Genomic DNA, 16,673 nt, shown 5'->3' with positions numbered 1-16,673 from the left:
GTTTAGCAATAGTTGCTCGGCGAGGATGAGCGCTGTACGACGTGCTTACCTGGCAACTGGTGGCCCGCCTAATATAAAGCCTCCGCCCCTTACAAAGACGCGCGTTTCAGTACCTACATCTTTCAGAAAGCACATTCCATTCACAGGATGGCCACCAAGACATCCAAAAAGCGCATCATTATTTGCTGCGATGGGACATGGATGGACAGCGATGGTGATTACCAGACACCAAGCAATGTCACGCGAATCGCTCGTGCAATCCCGCCAGTAGGATTTGACAAGACCACCGATCCTCCACAGGCTATTCACCAGATCGTCTTCTATCAGAACGGCGTGGGAACGGGAGACAATTCGCTCTACAATAGATATATCGGCGGTGCGACTGGGGAGGGCCTCGCCGAACACATCCGCGAAGCGTATAGTTTCGTTGCTCTCAACTACAGCGAGGGCGATGAGATCTTCATCATTGGCTTCTCACGAGGAGCCTTCACCGCACGGTCGATATCTAGCTTGATCAATGCCGTTGGGCTGCTGACGTCGAAAGGCTTGGAGTACTTTGTCCAAGTGTTCGAGGATTGGGAGTTTCAGCAGAGACAGGACTTTGTCTCCAAGTGGCCCAACATTCCCTTTCCTGGACACAAGCCACCAGTCACCGATGCACAGTATCAGCAGCATCTGATCGAGAACAATCTCACCCGACCAGGCATCAAGATCAAATGCGTCGCTGTCTGGGACACGGTCGGAGGTCTGGGCATCCCAATGATCGGACTCCTTCCGCAACCACCGAGCAAGGACTTTGCGTTTGTAGACACGCGCGTCGAGTCCAATATCGAGTACGCGTTCCAGGCGCTCGCGCTGGATGAACACCGCCGAGCATACTCTCCCACCATCTGGGAGTGGCCCAGCGTTGAGCCCAACGAGCTCAAAGTCTTGAAACAGACCTGGTTCCCGGGGGTGCACAGCGACATTGGGGGGAGCTACGACGACACGGCGCTCGCCAACCTCACGCTTGCGTGGATGGTGTCGCAGCTCGACCCGATTCTCACGGTCGACCACTCTTACATCTTTACCCTGATCGAACGACAGAGCCGCCACGCTGGCCCTCGGGGCCATCTGACCTTTACGCACGAAGGGATGCCGAAGCGCGTCGAGAACACGGCACCCCACAGCCGGCCGTGGGGGCTGGGCAAGATCCACAACAGCATGACGCCGTTCTTCCGGCTCGGGGGCTCCCGCATCCGCACCCCGGGCGAGTATCGCGAGGCGGAACTCGCTTCCCAACGCGGCACGCTTGTGTGGATGTTCCGCACGATCGCCAGCAAGGTGTTTGGGGGGCTCGACAAACCCACACCGAGATTGAAACGGACAAACGAGACGGTCCACGCCAGCGTTCGCATCCGCCGGGGCAAGCACGGCTACGGGTACAACGACAAAGGCACGTACGACCCCCCGGCCCTGAAAGGGTGGGTGTTGCACGGGACCGAAACGAACCCGGACACGCCTATCGCCATCAACACCCCGGGCCAGGTCGGCAAGATGACGGGCGTGGTGTACAAGAAGGTGGTATCTCCCGAGGTCACCGAGAGAAAGGGGAAGGGGAAGGGGAAGGGGAAAGCGAGAGTCAGGGTCCTCGACGAGCACGACAAGGACCACACCCTGGAGCTGCGTGAAGAGCCGTTGGGTGTGTTTGAGAGGCAGATTCTCCAGCTGTGGCCTGAGATCCAGAGGGACTTTGACAGTATTGGATCGGAGGGGGCTCGGCTCGATCGAGTACAGACTTATCCCATCAATCAACGTGCCGGAGCGCCTGGTACTAACGGTGGTTTGGACGGATTGAGCGTCAAGACGAAGCAGCCCGGGAAGAGAAGCGAAACGTCATGAAGAGCCAGCGAGGATGTTGGTCCTGGATGTAGTCGCGCGAAGATGGGCAAAATGGCGCGTTGGAACTCTTTGTATCCGCATTTATTACAGCGGAAGGACTTCATTTAGCTTGGAAGGACTGATGTGGTTTTCAAAGGGATAGTACACAGTATGTAAGCAAACAGTAACATCTAATCATCACATGAAAATTCAGGGATTCTTCAAGTCGTTGTCCGTTTGGGGGGTAAAACACCGCCAGCAATGAGTTTTGTCGATCCTAAATCGATGCCTCTTCGATGCTCTTCACCCATTCGGACTTGACCTGCTCATAGAATTCATCATCCACGGCGGCATCCCAGCCTAGCAACGCCAGGATTTTGCCTGTCACCAACGCCGACTCATGGGCTGCAGGCTGTCCAGCCGCATCGGCAAAAGAGGCATGATGCGGAAAACTCCCTTCTGGGCAGGGAATAGCAAACATCGAGTGGAGCGTTGGAACGGCGTAGCTGATGTTACCTGTACCACAAGCATCAGTCAGTCAGATACCCGTTCATCGTCAGGTATTGAGCTTCTCCGACGCATTCTGTGTTTTCAGCAACGTACCAATGTCCGACGATCCGGTCATAACCTCCGGAGTGGTTGCGAGCACATTCAAGCCGTACGCGTCGCCGTGAGCTTTGTATCGCTGGCACAACGTGTCGTTGAGGACGATGTCTGCGTAGTACGCTTCCCTTTTACCAGTAACCACCGTTAGCATAACCTGATCGATCCGCAATCCGGGCGTCGTGCCACTGCAGACCGGGTCTATTTGTGGTGATGTGCGAGCATGTTGGTGGACGTGACTTACTTTTCAATTTTGACCGTGCAGCCCGTCGCCAGCGCGCCAGCCTCGATGCACTTGGTGACTCTGGAGGTCAAGGCTGCCAAGGACTTCAACGTCTCGCTTCTGGCGATGAACATTGCTCGAATGTGAGCGGGGATGACGTTTGCGACCTTGGGAGAGTCGAGAACCGCAGAATGGATACGGTCGGTGTCACGGGTTTGCTGGCGAAGCATGGAAAGGTTGTTGTACGAGGCCACAAAGGCATCCAGTGCGTTGATTCCGTCCCAGGGATTGCCACCAGCATGGGCGTTCTTGCCTTCAAAGTCACAGAAGAGTTGTTCTCGAGCCACCATGCGGACACCACCAATCCCGTCACACGGTCGATGATTTCCCATTTTGCTCGGTCCCCCGTGGCTGGAGCGAGTAGGTCGAAGGTCAGCATTCATCCTCGTCACAAACTAGAACGTATGGCCCTTGACTTACGCCATCAGAGAGACATCGACGCCCTTGTATGCTCCGGCTTTAAGCAGGTCAACTTTGCCTCCACCAGATTCCTCTGCTGGAGTTCCAAGTAGTTGCGTCCTGCCGGGGATTCCCATATCCCTGAGGGTAAATGACAGAGCGAGAAAAGCGGCTACACTGCTTGTGGCGATCAAGTTGTGGCCGCATGCGTGACCGATGTTGGGCAGCGCATCATACTCTGCGTTGAAGTTCACCAGGCGGCCACCAGAGCCGCTCCGTGCCTCGAAGGCGGTCTCGATTCCATAGGCATGACGAGTGACTGTGAAACCCTGAGCTTCGAGGAAATCACAGATCGTGTCGTGCGCTTTGTACTCCTTGAAGCCGAGTTCAGGGTTGCTCCATATCTAGAAAGCCATCAGAGAGCCCCATCAAATAGGTCTGCTGGTGTGTCGCACGTACTTTGTGATTGACCTGCCAGAGGTCCTCGTTCAGTTTCGCAATCAAAGCGTCCACGCGTCCCTTGACTTCTTGCGTGGTGGGTAGTCGGGCAATCATCTTGGACAATTATCTTGACTCCTATCGTCAAAGTCATGGCAGAAACCCATCACAGTATGCGTCTCTCCTTAAATATGTCTACCAGTGACACAGTATCCCGCTCCCTCTCCTCCCAAGCAATACAGTATGCATCGGCAGACTCAAGACCCACACGATGCTTTACTGTGGAGAGTGCCAGTATATCATTTGCCGATGCAGCCAATCTTCGTCGAGAGTTTGCCGAGATAACGACTGGCGAGTCTCCCTCGGCTCCCGCTATAATCCGATGAGGATAGCAATACCTCGTATTGTCGAGATTGCCGACCTCAGCCTTAAATGTAGATCCGCGGGTCCAATCGGATCCATTTGTCGAATCTCGAGTCCGGCATTGATACACAGCTGAAGCAAAAGCTTCGGGTGTTGAAGATAAGAGCGTGTATATTGAACAAGCAACAGAGTCCGGTCATGGTGTATTTAAGGGAGGTCCAGGTCAACGTTGTGAGAGATATCGCAAGTTCTCAACCGAGCAAGCTGTTTCATCGTTTCGTCAATCACCACACCGACTAGTTGGATCCAGGAACCGATATGTGGACAGCCAACTCCGTCGCTGAGGTCCCTGCTTCAAAGGAGAAGATGGCAAGCTATACCGGCTCTATCGAGGCCAAGGACGTAGACATGCAACTGGGAGAGATATCGACCACTGCCCTTAGCAGTGCGGACAACAAGCGAGTTCTTCGTCGCATCGACTACTGGTACGACCTCTCTACTTTGGTTGTGATTGAGCCTGAGGTTGCTGACAATTACCAGCATAATCCCATTGATGGGTTTCTGCTACATGTTGCAATTCATGGACAAACTGGCTCTCAGTCAGGCCACTCTCCTAGGCCTCCGTAAGGACATTGTGAGTCTCGTCCGGTGTTACTTTGGCATCGAAACGATCTAACCATCGACCTTGCTCGCAGCATCTTCATGGCTCTGAGTACTCTTGGTGCTCTGCTGTGTTCTATTTTGGCTACCTGGCTTGGAGCTGGCCAAGTTCGTATTTGATCGTTCGATTTCCCACAGGAAAATACGCTTCTGTGATGGTGTAAGTCTTCGTTCTAATGACACCTTGAGTCAACGTTCTAACAGAAGTAACTCCAGATTCATATGGGGCGTCATCCTCATGTGCCATGCAGCGTGCCAAAGCTTTGCGGGATTGATGACTGCGAGATTCTTTCTGGGAGTGGGAGAGGCTTGTCTGGCTCCTGCATTCGCCTTGATAACGGGCATGTTCTACACCCGTAAAGAGCAGCCGATTCGGTAAGCTCCATTCAAGCGAGAGACCTGTATTCCACAACTGACACCGGCATTGACAGTCAAGGCGCGTGGTTCATTGGTAATTGCATCGCGAACATGTTTGGCGGTCTGATCGCCTATGGAATTGGGAACATTACGACTTCTTCTTTGGAGACCTGGCGTCTTTTGTTTCTCATCCTCGGATCCGTCACATCGGCGTATGCGATCGTCCTTTTCTTGTTCCTCCCGGACTCGCCACAACAGGCTCGTTTTCTCAAGGAACAGGATCGGCAGATCGCCGTTGCCCGCACACTGGCCAACAACACCGGTGTCCTCGACCAGGACAAATTCGTCATGGCACAGCTATGGGAGGCCCTCCTCGATCCTCAGACGTGGGCTCTGTTTCTATACACGGCCTCAGTGAATATTGCAAACGGCGGCTTGACAAGCGTGAGTCTTTACCCCTGATCAGAAGAGATAAATGTTGACAATGATCTTCTGCTGCAGTTCGGCGCTATTGTGATTGCAGGGTTTGGGTTTTCTGATCTCAAAGCACTTCTGATTCAGATGCCTATGGGGGCCACCCAACTGGTCTTTTTGGTCTTGACCTCTGGGCTCGCCAGTTTCCTTCCATCGTCACGGATCGCCCTCATGATGTTCAATACTCTGGTATCCGTGGCTGGCATGGCAGTGGTGTATGCGACCGAAGGAAAAGCCTCACGTATGGCAGGCCTGTGTCTGGCCACAGCCTTTGCAACCAACATCCCTCTCACGTTGTCCTTGGTTAGTTCAAACGTCGGGGGCTTTACCAAGCGCTCGGTCACCAGCGCCTCGATCTTTGTAGCATACTGCACGGGAAACATTATCGGCCCAAACCTGTTCAAGTCCAGTCAGGAACCAAAGTACCAGGTATGTGCCTGCCTGCCGAGGCGTCTTGGGAATTACCACCGCAGTTCAACTTACTAACATTGACATAGGACGGACTCATAGCCTCTGTCTCGGGCCTGGCACTTGGCGTTGTCTTCTTGGCCACTCTGTTGTTATATTATATCTGGGAAAACCGCCGTCGGGACAGATTGGAAAACTCGCATTCGCCATCGACATCACTTGGAGAGCAGCCCGGCGAGATGTCGAACAAGACGGACAAACAACTCACCTTCAGGTATGTGCTGTAAATAGCCAAAACATTCAACAAAGGCAATCTTCAACGACGGAAACCAGGCATGACGAGAAGTTTTGATCAACTGTTGTCATTTCTAGCAGGATAGATAGAGTAACCACACTAAAAGGGGAAAGTGTTTGTCAGTGGAAGTCGCTGCCCTTTATCTCTAATCTCTTATCTCTTATCTCGGAAAAATAATAGTCCGGCTCTCCGTAGCGAGACGAGGGGTTGGTGTCAAGCAACCTCGGAGCTCTTCGTCCTTTTTCTTTTCATTAATCAATCTCGACATAGGTCCCTATGATTGGGGCGTCCTAGAGTTTTGGCAAGCAGAATGCTTCCTCGGTTCGGTCGACATGGCCCAAGGTCCAAGAGAGGTAAAACAGCTCCATCCATGCAGTGAGTGTCTCCACCGTAGACTGAACAAAGTCCATAGGCTGCACGACCTGCCGAACGCGAAAACTCAAGTGTGACGAAAGAAGACCATTGTGCACACGATGTGAGCGTGTAAACATCATATGCGAGTGGGATAAGCCAGCCCAGCGACGTCGACCACGAGATTCCAGTCGAACCGCGGAACCGGCTTCCACTCCCTCCAGCACGGCTGACACAGCTCGACCCCTGATGGAAGCCTCACCAGCTAGTGACGAACTAGAATCACTGTTCTATTCAGGGCCCGAATCAGGGCCCAGTGTGCTTGGGCACGGTGAGAAACAAGATGGCGATCCGAGGCTTGTCTCACCAAGCAGCCAGCAGATCAACGTGGTCTACAGCGCCAGGACTAGCTCCCCCCGATCCGCACTCTCGACCAGCCATATCCCTCTGCCAAATTCGTTAATACTCTCTCAGCAGGATTGTGAGTGCTTCCAGTATATTCCCGATTCATTCCTCGTCCAGTTCATCGGGAAACCATGGCAGTGGAGCATGCTTTCCTACATTCACTCAAGGATTGCGAGTTACGAACAGGGAGTCATGAGGGCGTTTATTGCATTGGCTTCTGTGGAGCTTCGCTGTAGGTATGTATCTCAGTCTGGGGATCCTGGTGGCGTTGAGACTTCACGGCAGCAAGAGATGCTCGCTACCGATCATTACCACAACGCCCTGGGAGATCTATCACGTCTTGTGGATCGAGCCTCGCGGCCGGAGAGAACTGAACAGGACCTTGATTCTTTGTTTGCCACGTGGTTCCTTCTCCTCTGGGTTGGATACTATAATGTCGAGCTGGCCCGTGCCTCTCAGGTTCACCTGAGCGGCATCCGCAGCTTTCTCCTGGGAGATGTCCATGGTCCTACAGGCCAACTGTGTCTTCCACCGGCATCACAACAACTGCTCTATTTCATCTCGTTTGTCTCTCAAGCACTTTGCACCCGTAGCAACAAGGACTAACCTCCAATAGAATGGTTGATACGAATCTTGCACTTGGCAACCTAGGCGTGGGCCAACTGACGCAAGATCTTTTGAAGGCCGATTCACACCTGCACCAAGATCGATTGTTTCAAGCAGCGCGCACATGTCTCCCAAGGATGTGGGGGCCGGAGTACCCTGCGGAGCAGCTACTGGATGATCTCGAGAACTACCGACCGCTGAGCTTTATGCAGGCATGCGCCAAGCTTAAGGTGGAGGTGTGGACTTTGGGCAAGGCCTTGAGGAGCGTGGCCGTTGACCAGAGCAGCCTTGACCAACTGTGGCAGAAGATAAAGCGCGATGGCGAGGTAATGTTATCTCGCAGTTTGTGGAATGGGAAACCGGTCGCTGATTTCTTTTCGTGATCAATAGGCGTTCATGGATGTACTCACAGTGGCTCGGATCGCCACGAACACAGGAGGACGCCGAGTCCTGTGGACAATCTACCACGGTGCACTCGAATATTATGCTATCCAGATATTGTTCTCTTGTCTGGGTGACTGCAAGGATACGTTTCCTTCTTGGCTTGACAGCACCTTAACAGATCTCCTAGGGATCGCGTACAAAGCAATAGGAGAGAAGCCGATCATGATCTACCGATACGCCTGGCCTTTGGTCATGGCTTTGATGAGGATCCGCGACCCAATCCATAGAGAATGGGTCGCTACGCAGGTGAAGCAAGCAAGCGTACTCATTGGAAACCTGGGAATTCCCAGGGATCTGTTCGAAGGGAGTCCGCCGACGACAGCTCGCTCTTTCGGCCCTCCGTATCAGGGTTCTGAGGTGCAAGAACAATAATGCTCCTAAATCCGACATCAAGGAATCAACTAATAAAATGTCCACCCAGTAGCTTTTACTATGCATCAACAACGCAATTGACGTTGTACTATCGACACCTCGCATAGTGGTTGTACCCATAGTCCTACCCGAAACCCCCCTACGCTAGCGAGTCAAGGGTGAGCAAGGGCGGCTTCACCCATGTTTCCTGGACTTGAGTCTGCTCGCCTTTGCTCCGGATCATCCTTCAACAACATCGTCGGCACCAACGAAGCATCCTGAAAATACTTTTCGCTAGAACAAGGGGTATAGCGCAGATATGCTTCAAGGATTTCGCAAGTCCGCTGCAGCTTCAGAGGCTGGATAGACGACGGATGATTGATAACCGTACCGTAAGGCGCGACCACGGCATCCCCTGACGGTATTTCCGGAAATGCAAGCAGAGGGCTCTGTCGAAGTCGAGAACGTGAAGCCAAGACCTGCCACGCCTGATGCCTGTTCAGCTCTTGTTCCACACCTCGTACCTCTCCTCCCCAACACCACCCCTCATTCGAATACGGGTCAAACTTTCCTGGAGACGTCTTACCGTGGTCTGCGACACTGTCATGAGGCTGTAGGATTTCCTTGCTCTCATTGGGCATGTACAAAAGTACGAGGCGTGCTGCCGGCGCTGGTGAGACTGCCAAGTCTGCGGAGAGCAGTCGAAATGCAAATCGGTCCTACAAGGTCACCTTCAAGAGCACCCGACGTCGACCGCCACCTAACGTTGGTCTCAGCTCCTTCTCGTGTTGATGCAGGATTTTTTCGAAGGCTTGCGGCGCTCAAGACCTTTTAGGCGAGAGAAAAGAGAAACACGAGGTATCGAGAGGCTGAGCCGTTCCGGGACTCTCTATCATCCCAGTCTCGGTCTTGGATGACTGCGGGGGATAATGGTGGGTGAAAAGGTATAAGATGGCACGCTATGGTCGAGTTTCAGTCTCGTTCTTTTCTCGATGCCCAAATTTCTATCCTCTGCAACTTCAATAACCTGTCTGGCACCCTCATCTCATTGCAAGTCTACTTTGAGGTTAGCAAACATGTGCTTTGGCTCGAACTCTGATCCTCATGGACCATGCCTTGTCTCGCCGCATCCAAGGGTCCTTGCCGGGACCTCTGGTGGCGAGCGAGATGCGTTACGGAAGCAGATCCCGGGACGCCTACCTCCAGGCGGTCCTACAGGAACGCTCCACGGTCTGAATGATGGCACCATCTTCCCTGAATCACACTATCGACGGGTCCCTGTTCCATCGTCGGCCCGCATGAGCAGAGCGGCTCTAGAGCGGACTCCTTTGAGAGGACCAATTCGGTATGTTTGCATACCTGGGTTTCAAGCATATGGAAAGAGGGGAATGCTAACACTGACTGTCCGTTGCTGTGATGCAGGGTTGTCATCGTCCTTGTCGACTTCTCCGACAAGCCAATGACGACTTCGAGACAACACTTTGAAGACCTCTTCTTCTCAAAGGGCAAGATCCCCACAGGCAGCGTGACTGAGTACTACGAAGACGTCAGCGGCGGTAAAGTCTCGTTCACTGGAGAGGCTATCGGCCCTTTCAGGATGCCTCTCACCTTAGCTCAGTATGCACACAATGCATCTGGTATGGTCGAGGAGGCACCCAACCTGCAAGACCTTGCGGCGCACGCCCTCGCCGCCGTGGATGGAAGCATAGACCTCACGCCGTACGACAACGATCACAACGGCGAGGTCGACGCATTCATCGTGGTCCACGCTGGCAAAGGAGCAGAAGAATTGCCAGCTGGCCCCGAGCGCGATGGTAACATCTGGTCTGCCAAGTGGGTCTTGAGGAACGAAACCCGGGCGGATGGGACCAACGTGTTCGGTTTCCTCACCGTGCCTGAGTTCGCCTACATTGGTGTCTGCGCCCACGAGCTCGGCCACTTGGTCTTTGGATGGCCTGATCTCTACGACATCGACGGCGACGGCGACCCGGAGAACGTTGGTGTGCACTCGGCGGGCGTGGGCGACTGGTGTCTCATGGGAGGCGGTTCTTGGGGTCACCTTCCAGGCAACGAACCAGGGACCACGCCGTGCCAACCGTCTGCGTGGTGCAAGGCGAACCAAGGATGGATCAACCTCGTGGTTGACCAGCAGAACCGCACCATCTCCCTCAAGGATGTCAAGAAGGAGCCTCGTGAAGTCCATCGCCTCTGGACGAACGGCGACACGATCAGCCAGGAGTACTTTTTGATCGAGAATCGGCAGAAAACTGGCTTTGACCGGTCACTCCCGGGACAAGGCTTGCTGGGTAAGTGCTTTCCTCCCTGTACCTTTGTCCGTGGAACTTCGTGGAGTTGTGCGTTTTGCTTTGGTTGAGTTTTGTGTTTTTGCGATCCCCCCAATCCTCCCCTGCTACCCGTGCCTTTTTCTCTCTTGGTGAGATTATTCAACCGGTACTGATGCGGGATTGTCTGTTTGTTTAGTCTGGCACATCGACGACCAGAAGGAAAACAACCGAGACGAAAGGCACTACAAGGTCGGCCTGGTGCAGAGCGACAACCGTCGACAACTCGAGGCGGCAGAGGGCGGGCCCACGGGCAACCGAGGCGACGCGGGAGACCCGTACCCCGGAACCGCGCACAACACGTCCTTTGGCGCCTTCACCAGCCCCAACAGTCGTACTTACGGCGGCCGTGACAGCAAGGTCTCAATCAAGAACATCTCGGCGCCGTCGCAGACCATGACTATGGACGTTGCGGTCAGATCTACATTTCCCGTGGCTGTTGGATCCAAGTTGTGAGAGTGGCATTTGCATTTGATGGAATCGAGTTTTATTCGATGGTGTGTGAAAAAGAAGCTGGTAGAGGCAGAGAGAGTGAACTAGCTCCATAAGTGATGAGTGATTCGAGGCGCAGTACGAGTATGTCTCTAGTTGGTTCAGGCAAACTCCCTCGGACCTGTAGGTTCCCGTAGGGAGTTCGACGATTTCTCACGGATCAAAAGTAGTCAAAATTGATTGATTTGATTTTCAACATGCAACATGCCGCTTTTTTGCATCTTTTTTCAGACTGTTTAAATGTCAACTTGACCTTGCATCGAGATGGGTACTGGGCAAGGTAGTTAAGTGTCCACGTCCAAGTGATTTCTGCACTATTCTGTGCTATGTCCAATTAAATCTTATGGTAGATGGTCTTCATAACTTTGACTTCGCCTTAGCATCGCTTCCTTGGCCCGTGGAGCCTGTTGAGGAAGACGGACCACCAGCCTTACAAGCTCCATCGACCCACGCCATGACCTCGACCAACTTCTCATCTTGCAACCTGGGCACAACGACCTGCACGCTCAAGGGTGTTCCCAGATAGACTCGCCTGTCAATCTTTGTCTCGTCCCACAGGTCCCGGGTCTTCTCGTCCCAACTACTGACTGGCTTGCCTCCCTGCGGCGTGCCCAGCTGGAGATCACGCTCGGTGCAGTCTCTCACGGGAACAGTGCCGGCCGGGTAGTCGAACAGGACCCAGCTGCTCGTCATGCCGACGGCGTTGTATCCTTCGATGGGCGGCACGGGGTGCGGGGCGACGGGGCACACGATGGCGTCGATCTTCTGCGTGCGCCGGCCGTCGGCGTCGTCCTCGACCCAGACCTTGAGCATCTCCCGCTCCAGCTCGGCGCGGAGGGCCTGGAGTTCTGCGACGCGCGTCAGGGGTTGCGGCTTGCCCTTCCGGAAGCGCGTCCGCATCCACGGCACGAGCGGCTCGCCCGTCTTCTCGATCATCTCGGCCATGGTGACGCCGCCGTCAACGCCCATCAGCTTGCTCATGACGGACTGCGCCTTGGTCCACGCCTTAGGGCACGGCAGCTCGACGACCTTGACGTTGGGCGTGCGCGCCAGCCGCCCCGCGACGTCGCTGAGCACGTTGTCTACCGGCGGCAGGAGGGCGCAGTTGCCGTCGCTTCGGAGCACGCCGACCACCAGCTCGCCGTGTTTGCCGCTCCCGTGCGGCGGCTGAGGCGGTTGTTCGTTGGAGTGAACTTTGCCCAGAGGCGGCGACGTCCAGGTCAGGGGCATGCAGTCCTCGCCGAACAGGCGGGCGCGGGGGCCGACCTCGCGCATAAACACGTCAATGTCCTCGACGCTCCGGGCGATTGGGCCCGCCACGGCCTGGATGCTCGTTCTGCTCATCCCGTCGACGCCGGTGAGCGCCTGCCCCCCGTACGGGATGCGACCGTTGGACGGCTTGAACCCGTACACGCCGTTGCACATGGCGGGCACGCGGATGCTGCCGCCAATGTCGGTGCCGATGCCGATCATGCTCCCCTTCATCGCGACGAGGACGCCCTCGCCGCCCGAAGACCCGCCGGCCGTGCAGAGACGGTTGATCGGGTTCATGGTCCGGCCAAAGACGTTGTTGACCGAGTCCAGCGACGCGAGGGTCTGCGGGATGTTAGTTTTGGCGATTATCACACAGCCCAGCGAGAGCAGGAGATCGACCAGTGGAGCGTTGTGCGTGGCGGGTTTGTGGCACAGGGAGGCGATGCCGATGGAAGTGTCAACCCCGGCGACGTCGAATGTGTCCTTGACCGACACCGGGAGGCCGTGCAATGGGCCGAACGGCCGCTTGTGGGTGCGCAGGTAGGTGTCGAGGTACTTGGCGCGCGCAAGTGCCGTGTCAAACAGGGGCTCCGTGAGGCAGTTGGTCAATTGATGTGCTATGGCGGCGCGATGGGCGAATGCTCGGGTTACATCCTCTGCGCTGAGTCGAGACGAGGAGATGGCGGTCAGAAGCGAGGCAATCGTGTATGACTCTGTGATGGACACCTCGGATGGCGAGAGCAGCTTGGACGGGATGTGCATTACATTTTGCGCGCCGTGTGATGGAAGTGGAGGGTCAGATGGGAGTAAGTGTGAGGGTATCGTCCATTGCGAAGGTATGCGAGATGCTCGTTCGGATTGTTTCCGCCGTGCGATGGATTCCCATGCTGCTTCTCGGGTAGGCATTTTGTTAGTTGCGTGTACTATATGCCTTGGAAGTAGATGAGAAGCAGGTAATCAGCAAAGAAGTCTACAGTACATGGTGAAAGATAATGTATGTATGCCTGGTGTAGACGAATCGACCATCTCCGCATTTTCGAAACTGGAAACATGGTGAGCCTCGGTGATGGGTATTACGCACCCGCGGGTTGGTATTACGCGCCCATGGTTACCCCGTCACCAACCCGCGGGTGCGTAATACTCATCACCGTGAACCTCGGCTTGATTACATAACAAGGCACGCCAAGAGTCTAACCGTCCTCAGACTGCACCAGCCTTAGGGGTGCCAGCTTCGAGGGGCTCAGCCTCGCCTTCAGTCCAGCGTGGCAGCGCCGGCCAATTCTTCGCATGTCACGGGTGTAGCCTCGATTTCGTGGATGGAATGGAAGCGAGTTTGTATAGGAGCGATCTGTGCTGCGGTCTGATCAGTTTGGGGTCCAGAGATCGTGGCAAGGACGCAGTTCGGGTCGAAACTGAAGAGACCAGTAACCAGCGCTAATTACTCTCTGCAAGGCTTTGCCCTAGCGGCCAACGCCTTCTCTTCCTGTGGTGTGAGATAGTGTTGACCGATGGCCTTCTTTCGCCTTGCATGGTCAGCCTTCGCGGAGCGGAATAATGTTAAGCCTTGACTGCGCCCTCCCATTCTCTCAGCCTGACCTGCACAATCCTCATCACACTGTTCGAGACCTTCTAGGCTGATAGTCGACGTGTTCAGGCGTCAGTCTCCAAAGCTCATCCATTGTGTTACTACGCGTAGCAAACGAGCAATTCTGAAGGGCGATGTCATGGGCGATCCACTATCCGTCGCCGCTAGCGTGGCCGGCTTGCTGTCCCTCGGCCTGCAGAGTACAGAATATCTATACCATTACTACGCCGCGTGCCGAGATCAACATCGAGATCTCGCCAAAATCGCAGACCAACTCGGCGGCCTCCTCGAGTGCCTCCAGAATATCGACCGGACTATACACACGCGCACATGGCGGCCCAATGAGCAGGCAATCATACAAAGTATTGAAAAGTCCATCACCCGCAGTGAGGACACGATAAACGGGTTACAAGCTGAGGTTGACAAGTTTAAAAAGGAGCCTACGGACGACTGGAAGAAAAAGGCGGTAGTCCTTGGGCGAAGGGCGGCCTACCCATTCAGAAGGAGCACTTTAGAAGATCTCGGCGACGATGTCAGCGATTTTCGGGATAACTTGTCGATCGCGCTACAGGCGCTTCAGCTGAAAGAACATCAAAACACGCAAGACGACATCCAAGAGGTCAATACCATCGTCAAGAACATACAGGCACGAAGTGTCAGTGCCGACCTACAGCAGTGGCTAAAGGCACCGGACGCTACCGTCAACTTCAACGTCGCAGTTGCCAAGCGGCACGCCAGCACCGGCCAATGGTTGGTCCAAGGTCCGGCTTACACCACATGGCTGCTGCAGGACAACTCATTCCTCTGGTTGTATGGCTTCGCTGGCTGTGGCAAGTCCGTGCTGTGTGCGACGGCAATCCAGCACGCCTTTCGTCGCCGACAATTATCCGCCGACAGTGCAGTGGCTTTCTTCTTTTTCGAATTTAGAGACGAGTCGAAACAAGATGCCTCCGCAGCGCTGCGTGCATTGCTGCTCCAACTCTGTGGGCAAGTACCGGACCTGGCAGCAGACTTGACACGCCTGAAAGATTCATATAATCATGGCACTCCACCGGTTCCGGTACTACTGGAATATTTGCGACAAGCCGTGGCCCGGAGCCGCCACACCTACATTCTACTCGACGCACTGGATGAGAGCCCCCTAGATGTGTCACGAGCTGAAGTTCTATCAGTGATTGACACCTTACGACAATGGCAGTTGCCAGGCTTGCACCTCTTGGTCACCAGTCGAGATGCTCCTGACATTCGCGATCACCTGCAAATTTCTACATTTAATCAGAATGTAGAGCATATTTCGCTAAGAAACGAGAGCGTTCGGGACGACATTTCTCGATTTGTAGCATTTCAAGTGGACCACGACCCTCAGCTTCAGCGCTGGGGTGATCATCGAGAACACATCAAAAGCTATCTGACCGAACATGCAGGTGGCGTGTCAGTAATTTCTCTTAAACAGATTTCATGCCATTTGCGGGAGCTGATCAGTGTCTAGATTTCGCTGGGTCGAATGCCAGCTTCGGCCGTTACAGCACTGTCCCCGGAGTGAGAGACATCTTGAAAAATGTCTTCGTACACTGCCCCAGTCGCTCTATGAGACATACGAACGAATACTGTGTAGCCTCGAGTCACGAGAGGAGGCGCAACAAATCCTTATGCTCCTGTGTCATGCATCGCGGCCTCTGTCAGTTGACGAAGTTATCGAGGCTCTCGCCGTGGACATCGATGATCTCGAGTGCTATGACCCTAAAAGGAGATTTACTGGGGGTGCAGATGATATCCTCCGGATTTGTCCTGGTCTCGTTGAGATCACTTTCCATCCAGATGGTGTTCAGGAAGTCCGGATTGAACATTTCTCGGTCCAGGAGTACCTTCTCTCTGATCACATCCGAAACGGTCGAGCGATCGACTTCGCTTTGTCAGGGCCATCGCAGCATGGGCGGATTAGCAGGGTTTGTCTACTATATCTCCAACACGATGAATTTCTGCGACAAGTTCTAAGTCCAGATTTGGTGAGGCAGTATGCCTTTGCGAGATATGCTGCAGCGTGTTGGCACTGGCATTATCGCCAAGCTGACCTTCAATTGGCCCCACAGTTATCGAAAATGGTTAGCACTCTGTTGATGACAGACTGTGCGAAAGAGCGTTGGATCCAGCTACACAACCCAAACCGGCCATGGGACGATGAGGTGGATTATAATATGACTGCCGTAGCTCATCGTTCGGCAATATATTATGCTTCCTTACTTGGCCTTGATGAGGTATTAGTGGTTTTACTGTCTACGTTACCAGGAGATGTCCTCACACAAGGAGACAAGTATGGCCGTGCGCTCGAGGCCGCATCGCGGGGTGGCCATGCAAAGGTGGTGCAGATACTGCTTGACAAGGGTGCTAATGTCAACGCACAGGGAGGTCATTATGACAATGCACTCCAGGCCGCATCATTATATGGCCATGACAAGGTGGTGCAGATATTGCTGAATCATGGAGTCAACGTTGATTATCAATCAGGTCCCTATGGCAATGCACTATATGAAGCATCATACCGTGGCCATAAGAAGGTGGTACAGATGCTACTTGACAATGGAGCTGATGTCAACGCACAAGGGGGTGAGTATGGCAACGCACTTCAGGCTGCATCATCAGGGGGCTGTGAGAAGATAGTGCAGATGCTGCTTCACAATGGAGCTGATGTCAACGCACAAGGAG

General features: G+C 54.2%; 6 protein-coding genes across 6 annotated transcripts in view; 4 read left to right on the top strand and 2 right to left on the bottom strand.

The window, feature by feature from the left end:
• Positions 1-147: 147 nt before the first annotated feature.
• On the top strand, positions 148-1,881 carry PV08_03405 (uncharacterized protein; the record flags this gene model as incomplete). Its single annotated transcript, XM_016377759.1, has 1 exon — positions 148-1,881. The coding sequence occupies one exon, from the start codon at positions 148-150 to the stop codon at positions 1,879-1,881; it is 1,734 nt and encodes a 577-aa protein (XP_016239329.1).
• Positions 1,882-2,137: 256 nt separating this feature from the next.
• Positions 2,138-3,700, bottom strand: PV08_03404 (uncharacterized protein; the record flags this gene model as incomplete). The annotated part of the gene is made up of 5 exons (XM_016377758.1): positions 2,138-2,376; positions 2,464-2,591; positions 2,708-3,097; positions 3,167-3,549; positions 3,605-3,700. The coding sequence occupies 5 exons, from the start codon at positions 3,698-3,700 to the stop codon at positions 2,138-2,140; spliced, it is 1,236 nt and encodes a 411-aa protein (XP_016239328.1).
• A 612-nt stretch (positions 3,701-4,312) lies between these two features.
• Positions 4,313-8,318, top strand: PV08_03403 (uncharacterized protein; the record flags this gene model as incomplete). Its single annotated transcript, XM_016377757.1, has 10 exons — positions 4,313-4,431; positions 4,487-4,580; positions 4,642-4,766; positions 4,823-4,981; positions 5,038-5,407; positions 5,465-5,866; positions 5,935-6,119; positions 6,683-7,459; positions 7,513-7,828; positions 7,893-8,318. The coding sequence occupies 10 exons, from the start codon at positions 4,313-4,315 to the stop codon at positions 8,316-8,318; spliced, it is 2,973 nt and encodes a 990-aa protein (XP_016239327.1).
• A 1,055-nt stretch (positions 8,319-9,373) lies between these two features.
• On the top strand, positions 9,374-11,095 carry PV08_03402 (uncharacterized protein; the record flags this gene model as incomplete). Its single annotated transcript, XM_016377756.1, has 3 exons — positions 9,374-9,642; positions 9,720-10,603; positions 10,779-11,095. The coding sequence occupies 3 exons, from the start codon at positions 9,374-9,376 to the stop codon at positions 11,093-11,095; spliced, it is 1,470 nt and encodes a 489-aa protein (XP_016239326.1).
• A 393-nt stretch (positions 11,096-11,488) lies between these two features.
• On the bottom strand, positions 11,489-13,291 carry PV08_03401 (uncharacterized protein; the record flags this gene model as incomplete). The annotated part of the gene is made up of 1 exon (XM_016377755.1): positions 11,489-13,291. One exon carries the CDS (start codon positions 13,289-13,291, stop codon positions 11,489-11,491), a length of 1,803 nt encoding a protein of 600 aa, XP_016239325.1.
• An 818-nt stretch (positions 13,292-14,109) lies between these two features.
• Positions 14,110-16,673, top strand: part of PV08_03400 (uncharacterized protein) — a gene marked incomplete at both ends in the record, with an annotated part of 3,261 nt that continues 697 nt past the window's right edge. Inside the window, 3 exons of the mRNA XM_016377754.1 lie at positions 14,110-15,405; positions 15,460-15,509; positions 15,586-16,616. Of these exons, the coding sequence (XP_016239324.1) occupies positions 14,110-15,405; positions 15,460-15,509; positions 15,586-16,616 (2,377 nt within the window). The remainder of the gene's footprint in view (positions 15,406-15,459; positions 15,510-15,585; positions 16,617-16,673) is intronic.

The sequence above is a fragment of the Exophiala spinifera genome, assembly GCF_000836115.1.
Source record: "Exophiala spinifera strain CBS 89968 unplaced genomic scaffold supercont1.2, whole genome shotgun sequence".
Taxonomy (NCBI): domain Eukaryota; kingdom Fungi; phylum Ascomycota; class Eurotiomycetes; order Chaetothyriales; family Herpotrichiellaceae; genus Exophiala; species Exophiala spinifera.
This window is presented reverse-complemented; position numbering and strand designations above follow the sequence as displayed.